The sequence below is a fragment of the Lissotriton vulgaris genome, chromosome 2_1, assembly GCF_964263255.1.
Source record: "Lissotriton vulgaris chromosome 2_1, aLisVul1.2, whole genome shotgun sequence".
Classification (NCBI taxonomy): Eukaryota; Metazoa; Chordata; class Amphibia; order Caudata; family Salamandridae; genus Lissotriton; species Lissotriton vulgaris.
This window is the reverse complement of record NC_141687.1, coordinates 1,346,781,177-1,346,803,459: the sequence shown is the minus strand read 5'-3', so window position 1 is coordinate 1,346,803,459 and position 22,283 is coordinate 1,346,781,177. Positions and strand designations below refer to the sequence as shown.

Sequence of the window (22,283 nt, the reverse complement as noted above, 5' to 3'; positions counted from 1 at the left end):
CGGATCACGCAGGACGACACAGGTCATTCTTAACAGGTGTGTATTGCACATTGGGAATAACACAGCTTGCCAAGGGGGTATAAATGAACAACATACTAGGCCATCGCGTGGGGGCACAACTTGCCTCCCCCTTTAAAAGTATGACGGCGAGTTTCAGCCATGTGGGAATCACCACAGCAGCCTATCCCCTGCTGTCAGACGCCAGCACGTGCATGAGAGGTAGAAGGAGGCACATTTGCAGCCTCGTTGGGCTGTGTATGAGGTTCACAGTTCGCTCTTTCCCAGCAGCATCCGTAGACTTGGCAAGCCCGATTCTACTTTTAAAGCACCATTGCCCAGCAGTCGGACATCTCCTGACTAGAGATGTTCGTATTTTAAATAAAGATTGGAAAAGCCTTTTCTCGTTTCCAAGTACGATTTAAACCGCAGCGGGGCAGAAACAAAAACTTCTCCCCCTCAGGCAGGCCTGCTGTTCTCTCCCTCAGCCAGGACGCAGGCGGCGCCAGGGGAGCCCTGCTCGAGGTGCATGCTGGGAAGCTGGGAGTCCCGTTTTCCGGAGGTGATGCTTTTAAAGCACCATTGCTCAGCAGTCGGACCTCTCCTGACTAGAGATGTTCGTATTTTAAATAAAGATTGGAAAAGCCTTTTCTCGTTTCCAAGTACGATTTAAACCGCAGCAGGGCAGAAACAAAACCTCCTCCCCCTCAGGCAGGCCTGCTGTTCTCTCCCTCAGCCAGGACGCAGGCGGCGCCAGGGGAGCCCTGCTCGCGGTGCATGCTGGGAAGCTGGAAGTCCCGTTTTCCGGAGGTGATGCAGGGAGAGCCGGTGTACTATCAATAGACCCACCCCATTAAGAGGAGCGGAAGCTGGGAGTCCCGTTTTCCGGAGGTGATGCAGGGAGAGCCGGTGTACTATCAATAGACCCACCCCATCAAGAGGAGCCCGATCCCCAGCAACAGCCCGGTGAGTGGGAGGGAATGGGAGGGGAGGGGTGTACGCGCGTGTGTCTGTGTGCGCTGGTGTGTGTGTGGGGGGGTCTCTGTGTGTGCGTGTAGGTGCGCTAGTGTGTGTGTAGGTGCTGCGGGGGGGAGGGGGTGCCTGTGTATGCGTGTGTGTCTCTGTGTATGCGTGTGTGTCTGCGTGTATGCGCATGCGTGTTTGGAGCTTCCCAGGAGACAGCAGCTGAGCGCGTTCGGGAGCGCGTGGCCCGCTGAGATCGCCTCCTTCAACAGGAAATGCGAGCGGCCGGTACTGTCTCCTGGGAAGCACAGTCAGCAACAAAAGATCTCTGGCGAGACACAGCACTTACGCGCCGTTTTCGCTACGAGAGCTAAAAAGGGGGGAGATGGAGGTAGACGTTAGGTTCATCCTCCAGACTGTGTATAGATCAGCGTACCTAACCAAAGGGAAGGGCTTCCGCTAAATGTGCGAAACAACACCCTGAATCTAAGAAGAAAAAAATTCTCTTCTTGAGTCCCCTCACTCACCAAGGGTTGCCCCTAGGTGACATGCTTCATCATTGGGCCATCCCAGACAGCTACTGACACTTCCTCCCTACTATTAACCCCTTTTTATCCATACCAACTAGGAGCAGGAATAAATAATAGCTCAATAGCTAATTATTTTTAGCATCACCATCACCACTCCCCCATACACAGCACTACACGTTCTTTCACAAAAAGTGCCCCTACGTAGTTCCACAAGTTGCAGCACGCCCCAGGCAGTAGCTGTCTGGGATGGCCCCAATGATGAAGCATGTCACCTAGGTGCAACCCTTGGTGAGTGAGGGGACTCAAGAAGAGAATTTTCTCTTCTTGGATTCGGGACGTTGTTTCACACATTTAGAGGAAGACCTTCCCTTTGTTTAGGTTCTCTGATCTGTCATTTACAGATTTGTTAATACAGAGGACAAAATCAACTTGAAAACAAGTTGTTTTTGACTAGCTTTGGATTTTTTCTATTGCAAGATTAGTACATTTCCTAAACCCTACCAGTGCAGTGGAATGCAAAGCCTACATCTCTTGAAAACAAATATCATAAGAGCTTACATGTATTAACCACTCAAAACGTTTATGTATTTTCAGAGTACACCTCAAATGTTCCAAGAGCAAATTGATAAAATCAATATTAAGACAACCTCTTGGATAAAATACTTTCCTTTCTTTTAAAAAGCAGGTTAATTATTTGATACATCGGAAAAATGTTTTGGAATGTTTCAGGTGTAAAATTTCATCTGGCTCAAAAAAGTGACACAGAACATCCATCCAGTGAGCAATAGGTTAAAACAGACATCCAGAACTTACCTCAAGTTCGGTGTCTGTAGTTTGTCTCCATGTCCATCCTTCAGAATCTGAAAGTATAGTTTGCATATTAATTTGCGCTTAAGAGGCTGCACAATTGTTAACACATAAATGTGATGAATAGTCTATCATGGGATCCTTAGTGACATTTATAAATATTAAAATATCTCTACTTATGCATTATCCAGGAACTCTTTAAAAAGAGAAAAACATGACTCTAACCCTAAAAGAAAAATGCTTACACAAAGTCAGTTGTTTTAATCAGTTAAGGCAATCAACCCATTATGTTTAAAAACCCACCAGAAAAATCAAAATACGCATATAAATACACAGATCTGCACTGTGTTGCCATCCTTTTTTATGTTCTCCTGTTAATAAAGCAAAAATTAAAGAAAATTGTCCCCTTGGGCATATCACCATATAAATAAAAAAAACTCTGCACTGTGCCCTTAAGGTAGCCGAGGAGCCCTCCTAGCATGTATCACAATTGCAATTGACCCCTTACACCTGCTTTTCCAATAAGAGGTGACATCTCAGAACATTAGTTCTGGCATTTCCATAGTTAATTCTTTGTGAAACATTATTTTGGGTAAGATATTGAAGTCCTGGTGCAAAACAACCTTCCCGCTCATCGCCATGGATAGAAGGAACAGCACTGTAGAGAACCAACCAATTTCAGGCTTAGAAACCAGAAGGCAGTCACAATGATACTTTACAAATAACCTTCAATAAGAACACGCTTGTCATTTTCCAACATTTCTGATGCCCAGCAACAAATTACCCACATGTCCACCACATATGCATGTGCAATGGGCAGTTTGTTTTTCACTTAGGTCTTCTAAATTGCAGAATCAAAGTATAGCGCAACAATAAAAGATGTCAATTGGAAGTTACCGCTACATGCCCAAGTATTATGCTGATCTTTAATTCAGCTGTTTTCAGTTGCTCGTGGGTAAAGTTGCATTTGGGAATTTCAATGCTAAATTAACCAGATTGTTGTGGAGTTTACGCACCTTTATGCTATAGTTCCAAAAAAAACCCACAAAAAAACACAAATCGCTTTCGTTTCAGATAGATTTAAAATATGAAGGTGGTTTTTAAACAAATTTGCTCAATATTTTGCTTGTATTTCTCAAATGGACAAACCTTAATTTCATAACTCGAACCAAGAAAATGTTGACCTGAATGCCTGGAGTCTGGCAGGGCAAAATATCCTGGGAAATGTAGTTTTCACAATGAATTATGTAATATTAGAGCAGATAATGAAATTGGTGCTGTGTTTATTTAATGACCTCTATCAATGTAAAGTATCTCACCTACATATATTCTAATGCTGTAAAACCTAGAGAATCTATTGGTGCATGCCATATCTCCCTTGCCCTCACAGCCTGGCATGTCGAATACTCAACATTTGTCAGTATTTAGACTCTTTCTCCAAAAAATGGCAATTCTCTCCAATCTCCCTGACAAAGGAATGTACCCCTGCCCAAACTGAAACCCAGATTTGTTCCTTTGGGTCTGCAGAGTAAAAGGGTACCTAATATATATTGGACTTCTATGGGTTCAGTGTGCCAACAAGCAATAAACCCGGTGCAGTGCACTGTGGTCATTTGGAAAGCAACTGCAAGCGAAATGCTGGTTTAGGGTACCTGTCCTTTGGCAGCAGACATCATGCATGGAAAGTATAGAAACATACCACATATATATTTTAACATCTACACTATCCAAGGTTTCTTTCACTGAGCACGACAAATGTCAATTGTTTAGCATCTTGTTTCCTAAACATGGTGTGTGGGGTTAACAGACGTGGGTTTTTCCATGAGTATTAACAGGAATCCACATACTAGACACAAGATTCCATGGGCAAAGTCTCCAGTATCGGGGTCTGTCGTGGCCGGTATTAAGGGGATCCTAACGCAGGCAGTTAAGAAACCTAGAGGCAAAAGTATTCATGGTGACATGGCTTGCATGAATCAGATTGGGTACCTAGAGTCCCTAGGAAACAAAACGTATGGCAAAAAACATCACCATTTTCTCACTTTTCTATGACTGGAAACTCCAGAACTTCAGGCAAATGACAAAAGTCCTATCATCCAATAATTCCACACTTCTACAGAAATCAACAGCACCCAACATTTGCCGGTGAACAGATTGCATGGGACAGGCATAGGTCAACATTTTTACCAAGTGAAAACCACAAACACTATACTGTCGTCACACGTCACAGATGTGTCCTGTTATTGTCAGTTACATTTGCCCCAACTACGCGTGAGGTACTGCCTTTATTGGCAGATGTGTGGGGGCATCTGGTCGCTGGATTTTAACTGTTCCCCCAAAATTCCACATCTCTCGGTTAAAAAACATGTGAGGAAATTCTCTTTTAAACCAATGTCTGATTTGTGCAGGGATTTTGGGGTAAGAAAAAGTGGTATCATCCACGCAATCCACACTATCCAGGACTCAACAAGGTGCCCAGTGTTCATAAACATATGGGGTTGGTAGACACATGCGTGTCTCTGCCCTACCGAGGAGTCAGGTGCTGCTCTTCTGTGGCCTATCATGAGAAGGGTTGGACAATCAGACACTAACTGGTGAAGGGATTCCTAAGGAGGCAGTTCAGCTTCTTCTCTGGTGTGTTCACAATTTCCGTCTCACTAAGAAATCAATAGGGAATTTTCATAGACCCGGTTTCAAACCCCCTGGATGTACTGTATTACAATGCCCAGAATTGTGTTAAACACACACTTATGCTTTTCCCAGAGAACGCCTCTTAGAGTGTACTGTCAGCTTTGGTCTTTTTCTCTCCAAGCAAGTTAGCAGATGAACAGCTCACAGAGGAAACCCTCTATTCAGGGTTCAATGCCAAAGACACTGAGCTTCCCTGAACAGGGGGCAAAATCTTGTCCCACCCTCCTTTGTGATTTTGTATATTGTCACCTTTGTGTCTGAAGCAACATAGCATGCTTTAATGATCTTCACCCCCACTCCCGCTTTAACAACATCTTTTTTCAAATCATAGGTGGAAAAAACCATCAGAGCCGGTCTCACTGCTTATATGAAAAGTCTTCTTTGTCTCTGACAAAGAGATCTACAACTTTGCTTCTCTAGGCTCAGCTCTTCGTAGTGGCAAATCTGTAATGGTCAATATTTCTGTGCTCTCCTTCTGAAATACTAAAACATTTATAACATTCTGTACCAACGACCCCCTACACGGACACTCATTAAATATCTTGACCATGCATACTATCATCTTAATCAACTTACTTTGAATTTAAAATATATTAACTTACTTTGGTTTTATATAATGTGTGATGATTTGTATTCTTTATCACAACTACTGATTTTGTGCTTAATGCATTTTAAGGGACATTTAGATTTTACATTCTTCTTATAATTGTAATCATTGATTAATACAATAAACTTCTAACTTTACATGTGCAAAGTCTTAACTCAACTGAAAAGCAGTAAAAGAACATGTAAGGGCCTTTAGAAAGGTTTGTGGACCAAGTGCCACAACAGAAGAATAAAACTGAAGTAATAAACACTGAACAGTTCTACGCTGCTTACATGATAATCAACAGCTCAATGTATCTTTTTGGGAGAATATATTGATTCTGAATACCAATTTACTCATTTGAAACCTGTATTACAGCATGTTTTTCTCAAGAAGGTGAAACATGTATGTGGAAAATAAAAAGGAAAGTGCAGTCTGATAGACTTCAATTGTACGATAAAAAAGAGAGTTATCCTTAAGAAATTCATGAGGCTTCTATACGCACAGTGCACCCTACTGGCAGCTTGCTACAGAAAGCCAGCTCTGTTTTTTACAGTAAACTATGTATTATCTTGTAAGGTGATGTTTATTGTCCAATGGCAAACTTATGCCACGGAGGCAGGTGGGCAGTGCATGAGAGGATTCCTATGATGCAGAACCAGGACTACAAGTAAGTAACCTTTTTGTTCAGCATTGTAGGATCTTCATTGATAGTCATAAGCACTGAATTGCATAAGAAGACTACCAAACCCTTAAAACGCAGCTGCTAGGCAGCAGGAAGAGAAATTATTTTCACTTGTAATCCTTTAACTGAGTGTGGAGTGAAATAATCAGGTCAAACAGAGGTTAGAGCACCTTAAAAATAAATCAAAGTGTTTCTTGCTCCACTTTAGCATAGGCTTGCACATTAGAGTCTAAACAATATTGTCTAGTGAATGTGTGAAGGGACTTCCAGGTAGTCGCTTTACATAGATCAGCTGCGGGTACATTTCTAAGCTTGGCTGTAGTTGCTGCTGTCCTCTGGTAGAACGCCATCTGGCTTTACCTGGTAAAGGTTTATTAGCTAATTGTTAACAGAGTGATACAGGAAACTATGGGCCCGATTCACAGAATGAACTTAAGACTCAATCTTAAACTTACTACTATTTTGGTATTCACAGAATGCACTCACTACTTTTGACATTCACAGAATGAACTTACTCATTTTGTTATTCACAGAAGTTAGTAGTCCTAACTTTAGGACTCCTAAATGCCTTCTGTGAATACCGAAAGTCTTAAAATTAGGATTTTTCTCAATTTAGTAGTAGTAAAGTTAGGACTCCTAACTTTAGGACTCCTAAACTGAGAAAAATCCTAATTTTAAGACTTTCGGTATTCACAGAAGGCATTTAGGAGTCCTAAAGTTAGGACTACTAACTTCTGTGAATACCGAAATGAGTAAATTCATTCTGTGAATGCCAAAAGTAGTAAGTGCATTCTGTGAATACCAAAATAATAGTACGTTTAGGATTGAGTCTTAAGTTCATTCTGTGAATCGGGCCCTATCTACCTAGCTATAGACAGTTTAGAAGCAGCAAATTATTGGGCCATAATTAATAAATAATTTACATGTTTTTCTAAAATCTTTTATTTTGTCCAGGTAGAATTTTAAAACCCTAGATAGAGAGCTCTATCTTGTTGGTGATCTAGGTCTTCTTTCCGGAGGTTTCTTTGGAGAAGGAGTAGATGTTAGTGTCCTCTTCCTAATTGGAGACATTAATGTTTGTGTTGAAACCATTTTAGATGAAAGAATGGCTGTTAAACTTAGGTTGTCAAATTAGATTATTGGCTTCATTGCCCTAAAAGACAGAGGATGAGGATCTGGCGTAATTGGATACGCCTTCTCTGACAGGAAGCAGATTCAGAGTGTCGCTTGTGTCATCGGGACTCTATGCAAAAGCTGCTCTCTACCTAAACTTGGGAGCTACCCACAGTTCCCTGGTTCTTTTTTGCGAGTTTATGTGGCATTCAAAGCCAGAAATGGTTATTGTTTTGACTTATACTGGGTGCTCCCTTGAGTTCGGACAAAGCTAAGACTCTCTGAAGAGCTATAACGTCAGCAAAACATATGTAAGGGGTTACTTTTATTCATTCCATGTTGGCTTGAATGGTATTTTACCAATCAAAGCTGTAATACTGTGCTTGGAGTGGTAAAAGGCTTTTGTCGTTTTACAGCTCAGCGTGAATGGCTCTATGCTAATCCAATGTGTAACGATTTTGCTGTAGAAAGGGCAGAATACTTTGTCCCTTTTTAGCTTGGCATGGATGGCACTATGCTAATTCAATGCTTCAAAACTTTGAAAGATAAACAGACATTTGAGGAAAGCATATTCAGAATTTCGCTGGTGTCGTAGGGTGCTCTATACAGGAGCTGTTCTCCACCCAAACTTGGGAACTACCCAGAGTTCTCTGCTTTGTTACAGCATATGTGTGAGAAAAAAAACAAAAATTATTCACTGAAAAAAACATAGGTTTCAAGTATGTTATAGTTAGGAATTAGCATTTAAAAAACCTTAGAAATTCACTGAAAAAAACATAGGTTTCAGGGGTGATCTAGTTAGCTGGACTTTTCACTCATACAAAACCATTGGAATTCCTCCGTTATAGTTAGTTGTACTAACTGTAACTCACGGGCCCGCAATCCACTGCTGAGGATGTCAGATATTACATCATTCATGACATGGTCAGTGACATCACTGATGACATCATCCAGTGAATGTGGTTTGCTTCCATAATTAACTAAGTATTATATATATATATATATATATATATATATATATATATATATATATATATATATATATATATATATATATATATATATATATATATATATTCACTGAAAAAACCATAGGGTATAGACCATATATAGTTAGGAATTAGCATTTACAAAACCTTGAAAATTCACTGAAAAAACCATGGGTTATAGACCATACATAGTTAGGGATTAGCATTTACAAAACCTTAATTTACTCGCACAAAACCATTGAAATTCGCATATATAGTTAGTTGCACTAACTATATATCGCGCACCCGCAATCCACTGCTGATGATGTCACATATTACATCATTCATGACATGGTCAGTGACATCACTGATGACAACTCAAATGACATCACTGACAACCTCACTGATAATATCATTCATGTGATAATACAATGAACCTCTTCAGACTCTAATATAACCTTAGATACAATCAGTGTAAACAGACACTCACAGACTGTCACTCATCCATGGAGTTACTCATACATCTACTCAGTCATGCAAAGAATCAATCACACCTCCATTTCCTCAACTATACAGTTATACACACCTTACTAATTCAAACATATTCTAACACATATTTAATTTCCTATACGATCCCTAATACAAGTTCACAATGATCCATACAGCCACTCACACATTCACTGGCTCTTATGCACGGTTATATATGTCAACTCTCACATGCACTGTGTTTTACATATGTACTTACTTTGACATGTTGCACTGAGATATCCATTCACTCACCAATACACTCATGCACACAGTCAACCGCCCATGCAGCTGTTTCCACATGCACTTTTGAACCCATACATCTAGTGAATCAACTGCTCACACATCTATGCACAGAGTCATACACCTCCCAGCCACTCATACACATACTCAGTCTCCCATACAAATACTTGGGCAACCAATGAATATCCCATATAGTTACTCATATAGCTACTGATTAACACATTCAGCAGTTTACAGAACAACAGACATAATGATGCACAAATTAAGACAGTTTAGTCACTAACCCATGCACTCAGTGAGACACATCTAATCACTCACTCATACAGTCAGTCATGCACCTACTAAATCCTTCATCCAGACACTTATACATCCACTCATTCTTCAATATGTAAGACATATTTTAACTTTACAGAAACATACAGTCACTGGATGTTGTGATCAGTGATGTCATCAGTGATGTCACTGACCATGTCATGAATGATGTAATATGTGACATCATCAGCAGTGGATTGCGGGTGCGCGATATATAGTTAGTGCAACTAACTATATATGCGAATTTCAATGGTTTTGTGCGAGTAAATTAAGGTTTTGTAAATGCTAATCCCTAACTATATATGGTCTATAACCCATGGTTTTTTCAGTGAATTTTCAAGGTTTTGTAAATGCTAATTCCTAACTATATATGGTCTATAACCTATGGTTTTTTCAGTGAATTTCAATGGTTTTTTAATAGCAAATATCAAAAGCTGTAAAATGTCAAGTACGTGGTAGGTAGAAACATTTTCGTATTCATGCACGCTGATGTGCTTTGAACGCTGCCCCCCCCCCTCCTCTTTTCTTTTAGGAATATTCTCTCTTTGCAGATAGTGAAGGGTAGGTAACACAGGCCTTTGCCCCCGTTGTAATCCGTTGTGCCTGCTTCCCTCTCCATTTGCTTGATTGTTATCCTAGCATTTATTGTTTTGGAATTGGTTCTCTTTGGTTCATTCTCTATTTACAAACAAGCACAGAGTCGCAATACTCTGTTTAGTCTTTGCAGATAGTGAAAAATCGTTAAAAAACAAAAGGAATCAAGCAAAATCAGTAGGCCACTAATGGGATCTCTTTTTGACCTCGCTAAAATAGAAACATTATGAACAACCCCTCATGACAAATATGAAACTAGTGAGTGGAACTGAGCTCGACACCCTGATGACTGCAAGACAGCTCGGCTCCGCCGCCCACCCCACCCAAAATAACGACAAACCCTAAGCAAATATTATAAATATATACAACACACCAGCAAAGTAACAGGGTAAAACGTTTTATTAAATAACTATTTACATGGCAGCCTGATGCAACATCCATCACTGTTCCTGTCGAGGTAGCATAGCTGGCGGCCTAGGGGTGGAGGACCGTTGTGCAAATTGCCCGGGGACGACACCATGCGCCAAGACTCGTCCCCAGTACATCCAGAGCTGATGTCCGACAAGTTGTGTGTGAGGATGCCTTGCTGATGCCGCCACCCCCACCACCACCTTTTTGTTGCCTGATCCGGCTAGCTCAATCGATCGAGCATGAGACTCATGCACTCTGATCTCCTTGGCCTCAGTCAAGCATCAATAGTAAGATTTTCATACGTGAGTGTAGGTTCATGGTTTTCCATCCACAGACTAAAAGCCTGGAGTGGGAGTGAAAGAACAATAACTAGGTAAGAAGCAAGGCAGAGGTTGTGGGAAGGACTCTGGATATGGTATGTTGCTTGGTCCCTGAGATGCTTCGATGTCACTGCCTTGCACAAATGGCATAAGTCCTGGATGTTGGGTGCCATAGTTGAGGGCTCGGAGCAGCGCTTGTAACACTGTCTGAAGCTTATTTGCACCTGCTGCAGCTTCACTATTCTCAAAGTAAGTGGGGGCTGTTTGTGGACCTGACTGCATTGGACAACAATGTGATGCGGTGCCTCCCTGAACCGCTTGACGGAGGCCCCCGAGATAATTGCGCCTGCTCCACACCTTGTCCCACAATCCGTTTGACCTGAAGACACGTCCTGCGGTGCCCTGGTCCGACCATCACATATACCTGCGCCAGGACACGGCGCGGGGTGCAGTAGAAGGGAGAGGCGGCGCGAACGAGCCTCCCCCACCTCCCCAGGTGGAGGTTTCTCAGCTACACCCCAGCGCTTCACTCGACCAGCTGACTTGCGCCCGCTCTTGCGACACAGTGCCTCGCTCGGCCAGCTGAATTGCGCCTGCTCTTGCTATTACAACGTCTCACCCGCCATCCAACGGAATTGCACCCAATCTTGCGGTACAGCGACAGGCGGCTGCTACGGAGCTCACGAAATGGCGGTCGGTTCCACAGACTTGGGCCTGGCCTGCAAAGATGGCTCTGGGCAACCGTGGAACTCGGACGCTTGACTGCTAAGGCATGGGCCCCATTCCCAAAAGAGTCCCCTCAGCCTTGAAGATTCTACAACAGTCACCGGGACCCCCGACTCCCGCAGGCTTCCGGTGGGGAGCGGCTGCCATGATTGCTTGCGGAATGGCCACAACGTAGCCACGAGATGGTGGTGCTCTCATGCTAACGCCAGCTTCAGTCTGAAACATCCAGAAACACTGTAGACTACCAATTCGATCAGTTCCGGTGGAGCCTCAACGTGACCCGGTAGAGAAGAACTTGCCCTCCCCTCTTTGATTGATAGTTCTTGTTGCCTGTCCCTTCTCTTGTCATTTAACAGAACTTTTTGGTCTGCTGAAAGGGGTTGTGTTCCGACCGCTGGTTGGTGGAGACATTTTGACTATATTCTGGACCTGCGTTGTCGCGTAATGCGTCATATGACGCGCCGCGTTAGCGCACCCGGAAGTGCTCCGATGCGCAAGGCGCAGCTTCCCGGAAACGATCCACAGCGCGGCGCGCAGCGCGTAACGTAAGCATAACAGGTCATGTGACTTGTTAATAAAACTTTTCATTGGTTCATTTTACTTTTGTTATTCTAATGATGAAAGGCTTGGTAATATGACCTAAAAATAACACTGTTCATTGCTTTCGAACATTTTTTTTTCCCAATGATGAAAGCCCCACCTTTTTTTTTCTCACTCCGACTTGGAAAGCAAAGCACCCAGATGCATTTACAGTTTATCACTAACAATGTTCCAGGCTAATGTATTTTCCCGGGAAATTTACAACTGTCCTGCAAGTAAAATATTCCTTTTTCGAGAAAAAGGGCGTTTCTTCGTCCCATGAGGGAGCCGTTGAGCAAAAGAGGCTCGGCCGGCTGTCTTAGTCGCTGATAGGCATGAATATCGGATTCTTATCGATCACTTTATGTTGCAGGAGTGGAAAAAACAACAGCCCTTGACCATTTATCTTTACTGCGTTCCTGCGTATTATACCTTTTAATCGTCATGTAATCGGGCTGCTTTATTTCACTTGCCTTTTACTCATTCGAAAACAGTGGCTATTATTCAAAACTATACCAAAAAAGGTAGTACTACCATGTTTTGTTTGAAAAACCTTTATTGTGAAAATGTCAGTATACAAATACGGGCCTATAACCACGTGGGCCGGCCACGGAGCAAACTGGAATCGTATATGATGAGGGGACATTTACACTGTAGAAGAAAGTAACGAGCGGGCCATTAGGTTGCAAGAACTAAGGTGTCTAACAGTTGCGGAATCGGTGGACGTACATTTTATAATTAAAATACGACAGGGTCAGTTACAATAAAATTATCTAGATATACATTTGCGGGCAAGTATCATAGGTGACATTAATTAGAACTTTCAATAGTACAGTAATCAATAACACATCAGAACTTAATATCAATAGGGATGTCCAAATGTTCAATCAATTCTCATCCCCGCCCGCCATGTGCTTCAAAACTGCATACGTATCTCGTGATATCAAGGTTGGGCAACCAGTACACAACAAGGAGTTACGAATCCCATTTATACCGGCGCCATTTTGTGCGAGGCCGGGCAGGTCCAGGATATAGTCAAAATGTCTCCACCAACCAGCGGTCGGACCGAACACCTTTCGGCAGTCCAAAAAGGTTCCGTTAAATGACAACAGAAGAAATAGGCAACAAGAACAATCAGTCAAAAGAGGGGACGCTTTCGTGAATGGGGCCCATGCCCTAGCAGGCAAGCGTCCGAGTTCCAAGGTGTCCCAGGGCCATTTTAGTGGACCAGGCCCAAATCCAAAGAGCTGGCCACCATTTTGAGAGTCCTGTTGCAGCCGGCTATCGCTGCACCACAAGAGTAACCGCAATTCAGCTAGATGGCGGGTGAGTCACTGTACCGCAAGAGCGGGCGGAACTCAGCTGGATGGGGGGTGAGGCACTGTGCCGCAAGAGCGGGCGGAACTCAGCTGGATGGCGGGTGAAACGCTAAGAGGCGCCCCAATGCAGATGAGGTGCCTCCACCTGGGGAGGCGGGAGAGGCCCGTTTAAGCCGCCCCCCCCCCCTCCGGGGACCCCACGCCGTCTTTCGGCGCAGCATTGTAGGATGGCCACACCAGTGAAACTTGCTGGACACCACCTCGGTGCCATCCGGATCTCGACGCGTTGTGCTGCCTTCGGCCTACTGTAGCAGCAAGTGCGGCCGCAACTCTGCTGAACGGCGAGTGAAATGGCAAAGGGCGCCGCACTGCACATGAGGTGCCTCCACCTGGGGAGGCGGGAGAGGGCCGTTTGCGCTGCCTCCCCCCCCCCCCCGGGCACCCCACGCCGTCTTTCGGCGCAGCATTGTAGGAGAGCCACACCAGTGCGGCAACTTGCTGGACACCACCTCGGTGCCACCCGGATCTCGGCGCGTTCGAGTCACTGTACGGCAAGAGTGGGCGAAACTCAGCTGGATGGCGGGTGAGTCGCTCTACCGCAAGAGTGGGAGAAATTCAGCTGGATGGCGGGTGAGTCGCTGTACCGCAAGAGCGGGCGCAACTCTGCTGAACGGCGAGAGAAAAGGCAAAGGGCGCCGCACTGCACATGAGGTGCATCCACCTAGGGAGGGGGGAGAGGCCAGTTCGTGCCCCCCCCCCCCCCCCGGCACCCCACGCCGTCTTTCGGTGCAGCATTGTAGGATAGCCATACCAGTGCGGCAACTTGCTGGACACCACTTCGGTGCCATCCGGATCTCGACGCGTTGTGCTGCCTTCGGCCTATTCGCACATCGGTCCGCTACTGACGCCGCCTCACAGGCCAACGGATTTTGTAGGTTTTTTATAGCCCAAAGCCGCATAACAGGTCATGTGACTTGTTTATAAAACTTTTCATTGGTTCATTTTACTTTTCGTTTCCTAATGATGAAATGCTTGATCATATGACCTAAAAATAACACTTTTCATTGGATTGAAACATTATTTTTCCCCAAACGATGAAAGCCCCACCTTTTTTTTTCTCACTCGGCAATCCAAAAAGGTTCCGTTAGATGACAACAGAGGGGACAGGCAACAAGAACCATCACTCAAAAAAGGGGAGGGCAAGTTCTTCCCTACCGGGTCACGTTGGGGCTCCACCGGAACTCATCGAATTGATAGTCTACAGTGTTTCTGGATGTTTCAGACTGAAGCTGGCGTCAGCATGAGAGCAACACCATCTCGTAGCTCCGTCGTGGCCATTCCGCAAGCAATCATGGCAGCCGCTCCCCACCGGAAGCCTGCGGGAGTCGGGGGCCCCAATGGCTTTTGTAGAATCTTCAAGGCTGAGGGGACGCTTTCGAGAATGGGGCCCAAGCCCTAGCAGGCAAATGTCCGAGTTCAAATGTGTCCCAGGGCCATTTTAGTGGACCAGGCCCAAATCCGAAGAGCCGGCCGCCATTTTAAGAGTCCTGTGGCAGCCACCTATCGCTGCACCGCAAGAGTGGGTGCAATTCTACTGGATGGTGGACGAGACGCTGTAGCCGCAAGAGCGGGCGGTAAACAGCTGAATGGCGGATGAGGCACAGTGCAGCAAAAGCGGGCGGAAAACTGCTGATTGGTGACTGAAACGGTAAAAGGGCGCCCCACTACAGCAGACGAGCCTCCACCTGGAAAGGCCCGTTCACGCCGCATCCCCCCCCCCCCTTCCCCCGGGGCGCCCCACGCCGTTTTTCGGTGCAGCATTGTAGGATGCCAAGACCAGTGCGGCAAGTAAAGGACATCACCTGGGTGCCGTCCAGATCTCGGCGCGTTTTGCTGCCTTCGGACTATTCGCACAACAGACCGCTACTGACGAGACACAGTGCAGCAAAAGCGGGCGGAAAACTGCTGAATGGCAAGTGAAACGCTAAAGGGGCGCCCCACTACAGCAGACGAGCCTCCACCTGGGGAGGCCCGTTCACGCCGCCTTCCCCCCATACACCCCCCCCCCCCCGCCACGGGGCGCCCCACGCCGTTTTTTGGTGCAGCATTGTAGGATGCCAAGACTAGTGCGGCAAGTAAAGGACATCACCTGGGTGCCGTCCAGATCTCGGCGCGTTGTGCTGCCTTCGGACTATTCGCACAACAGACCGCTACTGACCATTGTTGCTTTTGTTTAAATTTTTTTTTTTTTAACGTGTTTACTGTTTTTGGTGCTTTGTATATATTTATAAGTTATTAAAGTGTTATAATCCTACTACTTTGTTGGAGTGCTATATATTTTTAATGTGACACATAATTGTGAAGACTTTTATGTACAATAAGGCATCCCTGGAATCTTCCGCTTCAGGCTCGGTCCCACACACCCTCACAGTGAGAATCCCCTCCCCAATCACAATACAGGATCGTTATCAGATAGTAGGAACGCGTGTGGTGTGACGGATATCATGAGGTGGGGGCCTTGATCTACTGTAACTCCTTTGAAGAGGGGTGATTCTTTACAGTTGAGGCCATAAACTACATCCGCAGGGCTAGGTGATAGCCTGGGACCGGCCTGGACAATCAGACACAAAGGAAGAGGAGTGTCAGAGGGTGCAGTAGTGAATAGGGTGAAAGGGAGGTGTCGGGCGGGCACAGGGTGTGATTCTCAGGGAAGAGCAGCGCAGATGGGGGGAGGTTTATAGCCCATGCATAAGACAGAGAGCGGGGGTGACCAGTGCGTAGGGGAGATGCTTGCGAGGGTGGGGAGCCATGCTGAGGATCGGCGGCGTGCAGAGAGTGGGTTTGGTCAAGGCATCTAAAATGGCTGCCGTGCACGACAAAAGTGTGGCATTGGAAAAAAAGCAAGATGGCGCAGACAATGTTTATCAATACGGATTAATTTATAACAATTATTTTTAACAATATATTTACTCGCAGTGTCAAAATGGCGGTCAACACTTCCTGATTTCCTTCGAATCGAACGTTAACAGACGTCACGCAGCCAAAAAAAAAAAAACCCAAATTTTCAAGGGCTACTCAGAAACAAAATGTGCCATTTTCCTGAAAATTTCAGCCGATTCAGTCCACAAACGCCAAAGTTATTAGACATAGAATTTTCAAAAGTCCCATAGAGAAAAAATCCTAACTATATATAACTACTGGCGAACGCCAGTAGGTAATATATATATACATATATATATATATACATATATATATACATATACATATATATATACATATATATATACATATATATATACATATACATATATATATACATATATATATACATATATATATATATACATATATATATATATATATATACATATATATACATATATATATATACATATATATATACATATATATATATATACATATATATATATATATATATATATATATACATATATATACATATATATATATATACATACATATATATATATATACATATATATACATATATATATATATATATATATATATATATATATATATATACACATATATATATATATATATATATACATATATATATATATATATATATATATATATATATATATATATATATACACATATATATATATATATATATATACATATATATATATATATATATATATATACATATATATATATATATATATATATATATATACATATATATATATATATATATATATATATATATATATATATATATATATGAAGAAAGATTCCTCCCCAGCCTGCTCTGCGCTTGCAGACACCGCCTCCACGCCAACAAGGAAGAGGACCGGACCAGCAATTCAGCAAAGATGGTATTTTTTATTTACAGATTAAAACAGAACCAGCGACGCGTTTCTGGCGGGAAGCCCTTGATCACGCTGCAACATGTTTGTAATCAATTATGCTTTTTTTATAGGTGTATGCAGTGAAATAGGCGCCACCCCCTGGTGACCCCCACCACGATCATGTGGTAGATACTAAACAGTAACAACGCACTACCGCTGATACATAGTTGCTAATGTTGAATGAACATACAAGAATTTTTAACTGGTTAAATCCAGGAAACCATCAACATATATTCAATTATAAAAACATTAAAGTACAATCCTTACATGTTGAATTTCAGTTAAAAGATATATCTCTGTTATGTGCAAATAGGCAATCTAATACATGTAGCAGCAAGATTGTAAAGTGCGTGTACCTGTAAAGTGCATAAGTGATAAAAAATTGTGATAAAGTGCAAGAAATAGCGGAAACATATGGAACTACCACTGAAACAATTATCGACAGTTAGGCATCATTTCTCAATGTTTAAATACACAAATTCATCATCCTAGTCCATAATTATTTCTATTTGAAAAGTCAAATAGAACAATAAGAACCATTTTTTCAAGAAGCTAAGAACCACAGTATGTACAAACAAATTCGTAATTCATATATATACATACCTATACACATTCCCACTCTTATACCCACCACCCCAGATACCTGGCCCATTTTATAAAAAGTGAATATTTCAATGGATTACAAATCCCTATGTGCTAATAAAGAACAAAGCAAAACAACGTAGATGGCACTGACTATATACACACCCAACAAAAAAAAACCCTCTCATAAATATATACAATGTGCATATCTGTGCGATTCTATATATACACACACAAATCCATGTGCAACACTAAGCCCAAGGTCAAAATAATATCAATATCTAAATTCTATACATAGTATCCACATAATAGTAAAATCACTGTACAATTAAAAGATAATACATATTGACTATCATTAAAATGTTGTACGTGATATGTGAATAGGAATGTATGAAAATTATGTATGTATAATGATGCCTAGTGCCTAAAAGTTGCCAAGTAAAGTGCATAAACAGTGTCCCTATAGGTGAGAATCGATGTAAGTTTCACCAGTTGTAATTACAGAATAAGGGACATATATGCGGGACTTCTAATAGGGAACCTAACTAGAAGAACCCGGAATCAAAACACAGATATAGGTGGAATCAGAAGCTGGCAAGGCCAAATTTATAAAAGTGATGCATCTCCTCAATATTATTGAGCCCGTTAGGCCAACGGCTATCGAGCTCCAATATATATTTAGACTCCAATTTTCTGAGTTGAGCCTCACGATCACCTCCTCGTCTAGACAAAGGAACTGCCCCTATCACAAAATAGCTTAAACAACTTAGATCTTTGTTGTGCACTCGTTTAAAGTGACGGTCGACAGGGTAAGTGGGGTCACTATGCAAAATAGCCCTGAGATGCTGCAAAATTCGGGCGTGCACCTGGAGCTTAGTGCTTCCAACATATCTAAGCCCACAGGTGCACGTCAGAACATAAACAGCATGATCAGTCTTGCAGTTGTAGTTGCCATAGATGGTTTTGGCAACTTTACTGAACGGGGTGTTATACTGAGTGGTGGTGACCCCAAACTTACAAGCCCTACAACTGGAGCATTTAAAGAAACCTCTGGATGGGCGAAGCCATGGGATTTTGGATTTTAATTCAGGTGCTGCTTTATCCAGATGGCTGCCCATGGTTTTGGCTCGTCTGAATGTCACTGTGGGAGAAGAGGGCAACCTAGTGTTGAGAATGTGGTCGCTCATGACAATCGGCCAATGTTTGTTTAAAATTGACCTAATTTTTCTGTCTTCTCTACTAAAAGTGGTGATCAGACGTGGGCACTCCAGTTGGGGTGTAGTAGTGGGAGGAGGTTCGATTTCCAAAGGGGAGTCAGGGAAGAGACTCTCCCTAGATCTAGACAGGGATTTATTTACTGCTGTATTTAATATCCGCTCGGAGTAACCTCTAGCCCTCAATCTGGCCAAGAGTTCTTCCAAGCAGGCATCAAAATCCGAAGGAGAGCTGCATATTCTTTTTAATCTAAGGATTTCCCCGTAGGGGATTCCCGAGATTGTGTGTCTGGGATGCATGCTGGAGGCATGCAATGTGGCGTTGCCAGCCGTCTGTTTTCTGTGGAGGGTGGTGTTGACTAATCCATTGGAGACATACACCTCCACATCCAAAAATTGGATATGATTTTCACTGATGTTGGCCGTAAAGTGAAGATTATGCGAATTATCGTTGATGTCATCAATAAATCGCAAAGCTTCCTGTTTGCTACCCTTCCAGATGATAAAGATATCATCTATGTATCTTAAGAAGTATCTAACGTGGTTGTCCATCCATGTCTTGTGGCGCACATTGAGGACCTGCTCCTCCCACCAGCCAACGTGCAAGCACGCATATATACACACCAACCTCCGTTCTCCTGTCGCAATCGCCTTAGCTCTCGATCGCGCTGGAAACATATATATATATGAATCTGCATTGAAGACTGAGTGAATGTATAAGTGACTGGATGGAGAATTTAGTAGCACTTTAAATTAGGGACTTAGACAGTCAATTAAAGTGTCTCACTAAATATATGGAATATTGATTTAACTATGTGAATATCTGTATCACTCTGTCTCTTGTTGTGTAAACTATTGCATAAGTTGATTACTAGCTATGTGAAACTTTATATATATATTTTTTTCTCCCTTTTTTTTTTGTCCTCATATATGCCACCAGATGTTAATACTCTAGATGGGTCTCTCTGTCGCCTTCTGTACTGACATTCCTGAAACCGCCCCGGGGTCAATATATGGCTAACAGAGATCTCCCAGAGGTGGGTTGTTTCCTTATCCAACTCCCCTGCCTTATGATGGGGTACCTCAGACTAGGGGAGGACAGGACCGACACAAACCTCTGGCATAATCATCGGACCGTTTACTTATTCGACCAGGCCTCCAGTTTTGACCATACATTCTCAGAGCTTTCAGCTCGACCAACCATGTCCATCTTGCAGACTTCCATAATACTTTTTAAGCAATCTGCAAATCTACGAGGGGCCACTGACTTCCACTCTTTACATATCTCCCTCCTGGCTATAACTACCACGTAGAAAACAAACTGTGAAAAAAAGTTGTTGATATTATACTCACAGGGTAAACCAAAAAATACTAGCCTAGGAGTACAGGAAATAGTTGTAGATAAGACCTCACCCAAGAAGCCAACTATCGCCCTCCAGTACTCCTGAATCTCGGGGCATTCCAAAAATATGTGCATGTCATCTGCTGCTGTAAGTTTACAACGGGGGTAGTTGTAGTTCTCCTGCGTTATCTTATGCAATTTAGCCGGGGTCCAATACACCTGATAGGCCGTAAACAAATGGTTCCGCCTCAAATTAGCTGGTTTAATTAATCTCTGAGATAAAGAGAAAGAGTCTGACCAAATTTTACTGAACTCTTCGGGGTATTAGGCTATGGTATTACCCCAGAGGCTTATCAGTTCAAGATCTAGATTACCTTTTGCCTCTGTAAGCAATTTATACCAAAATGATACTTCTCGATTTCAACCCCCCCACCCCTCCCCCCTACGAATTGCATCAAGAATTCCAGTATCTTTTTCCCGCTGTAATGTCTGGCTTGACCACCATGCAGATAGTTGATAAAATGTAAATCTTGTCAGTGACCCGTTTGTAAGTAACATCAGGGAGTTCCAATACATAAGGCCTGAGTCCACCCATAAGTCCCCCATTTCTGTACTCCAGCTGTTCTCAAGGGCAGAAAAAGCTGGTCCTGGAGACATGCAGGTGTGCCCGGGGAATCCCAAATTGTAGTATATGTGTGGTAATAAGGAATTCCCAATGCATTCCGGATAAACCCCCAATTCCTGAGTGCAGTCTGCAAAATCTTAAGACGGACTTTCTTAAAAATGTTCTGGTCGCCAAACTTAAATAAAAAGAACTCTTGGCCATTTGGTAAATCATGTAATAAGGCCTGGAATAAACGGCCCTGTGAAGATGAATCTAATATGTTAGCGAATAGCCTGAAGTTTTTAAAGTGGAAGGCATGGCAGTAAAGTAATAAGTCTGGTAAAGCCAGACCCCCAATTTTTAGACCCCGCCTTAATTTTTTCCAGGCTATCCTGGGAGATTTACAGGCCCAGATAAAAGAGCCGATCTTGCCCTGAAGGTTCGTGATTTCTTTCAACGGGAAAGATAGAGGGATGGAATTGTATAGAAAGGTCAGCTTAGGGAGTATAGACATTTTAATGAGATTAACTCGTCCATATATATTTAATGGTAGACTACCCCATCTTGTTAATGTTTTAATGATGTCTTTTACAACAGTCTGCCAGCTGATTTTCGGGATATTCTTTAATTCTTGAGTTAAATAAATTCCTAGATATTGCATTTTTTGTTTTACCCCCTGTATAGGAGTATTATTATTCCACCCCATTATCTCTGTCTTCTCCCTGTTGATCTGGTAACCTGACAGCCTTCCAAATTCCCTAGCTAGGTTAAATAGCCTGGGTTTAGCTTCTATATGATTAGAAGTGTATAAAAGAAGGTCGTCGGCGTATAGGGCAGTTTTTAGCTCCATGTTTGCCATTCTAAAGGGTTGAATTACATTATCTTCTCTAATACCACAAACAAAAGGCTCCATATAAATGTCAAACAAAAGGGGAGACAGGGGGCAGCCTTGCCGGGTTCCTCGGGATATATTAAACCAATCAGATAGTGCCCCATTAACCAATACTTTTGCTAATGGGTTTTGATACAATGATTTGGTACCCTCTATAAAAACTGGGGGGAACACAAATGCAACCATTGTGGCCCAGAGATATTTCCAATTGACCTGATCGAAAGCCTTGGCCGCGTCTATCGCGACCAAAGCTAACGGGGGGCCTTTATCTTCAGCGTAATCTATGGCTCCTATCACTTGAAAGGTTAATTCGTTCAGTTGTCTCCCCGGGATAAAACCCCTTTGATCAGAGTGAATTATAGTTTTTATTATCTTAGCAAGTCTGGTAGCTAAAATCCC

The 22,283-nt window shown here is 42.9% G+C and overlaps 1 protein-coding gene across 1 annotated transcript in view; it reads right to left on the bottom strand.

Moving 5' to 3' along the window:
• Window positions 1–22,283, bottom strand: part of LOC147732589 (uncharacterized) — a 428,162-nt gene that overhangs the window by 223,634 nt on the left and 182,245 nt on the right. Inside the window, exon 5 of the mRNA XM_086957108.1 lies at window positions 2,304–2,350. Within this exon, the coding sequence (XP_086813234.1) occupies window positions 2,304–2,350 (47 nt within the window). The remainder of the gene's footprint in view (window positions 1–2,303; window positions 2,351–22,283) is intronic.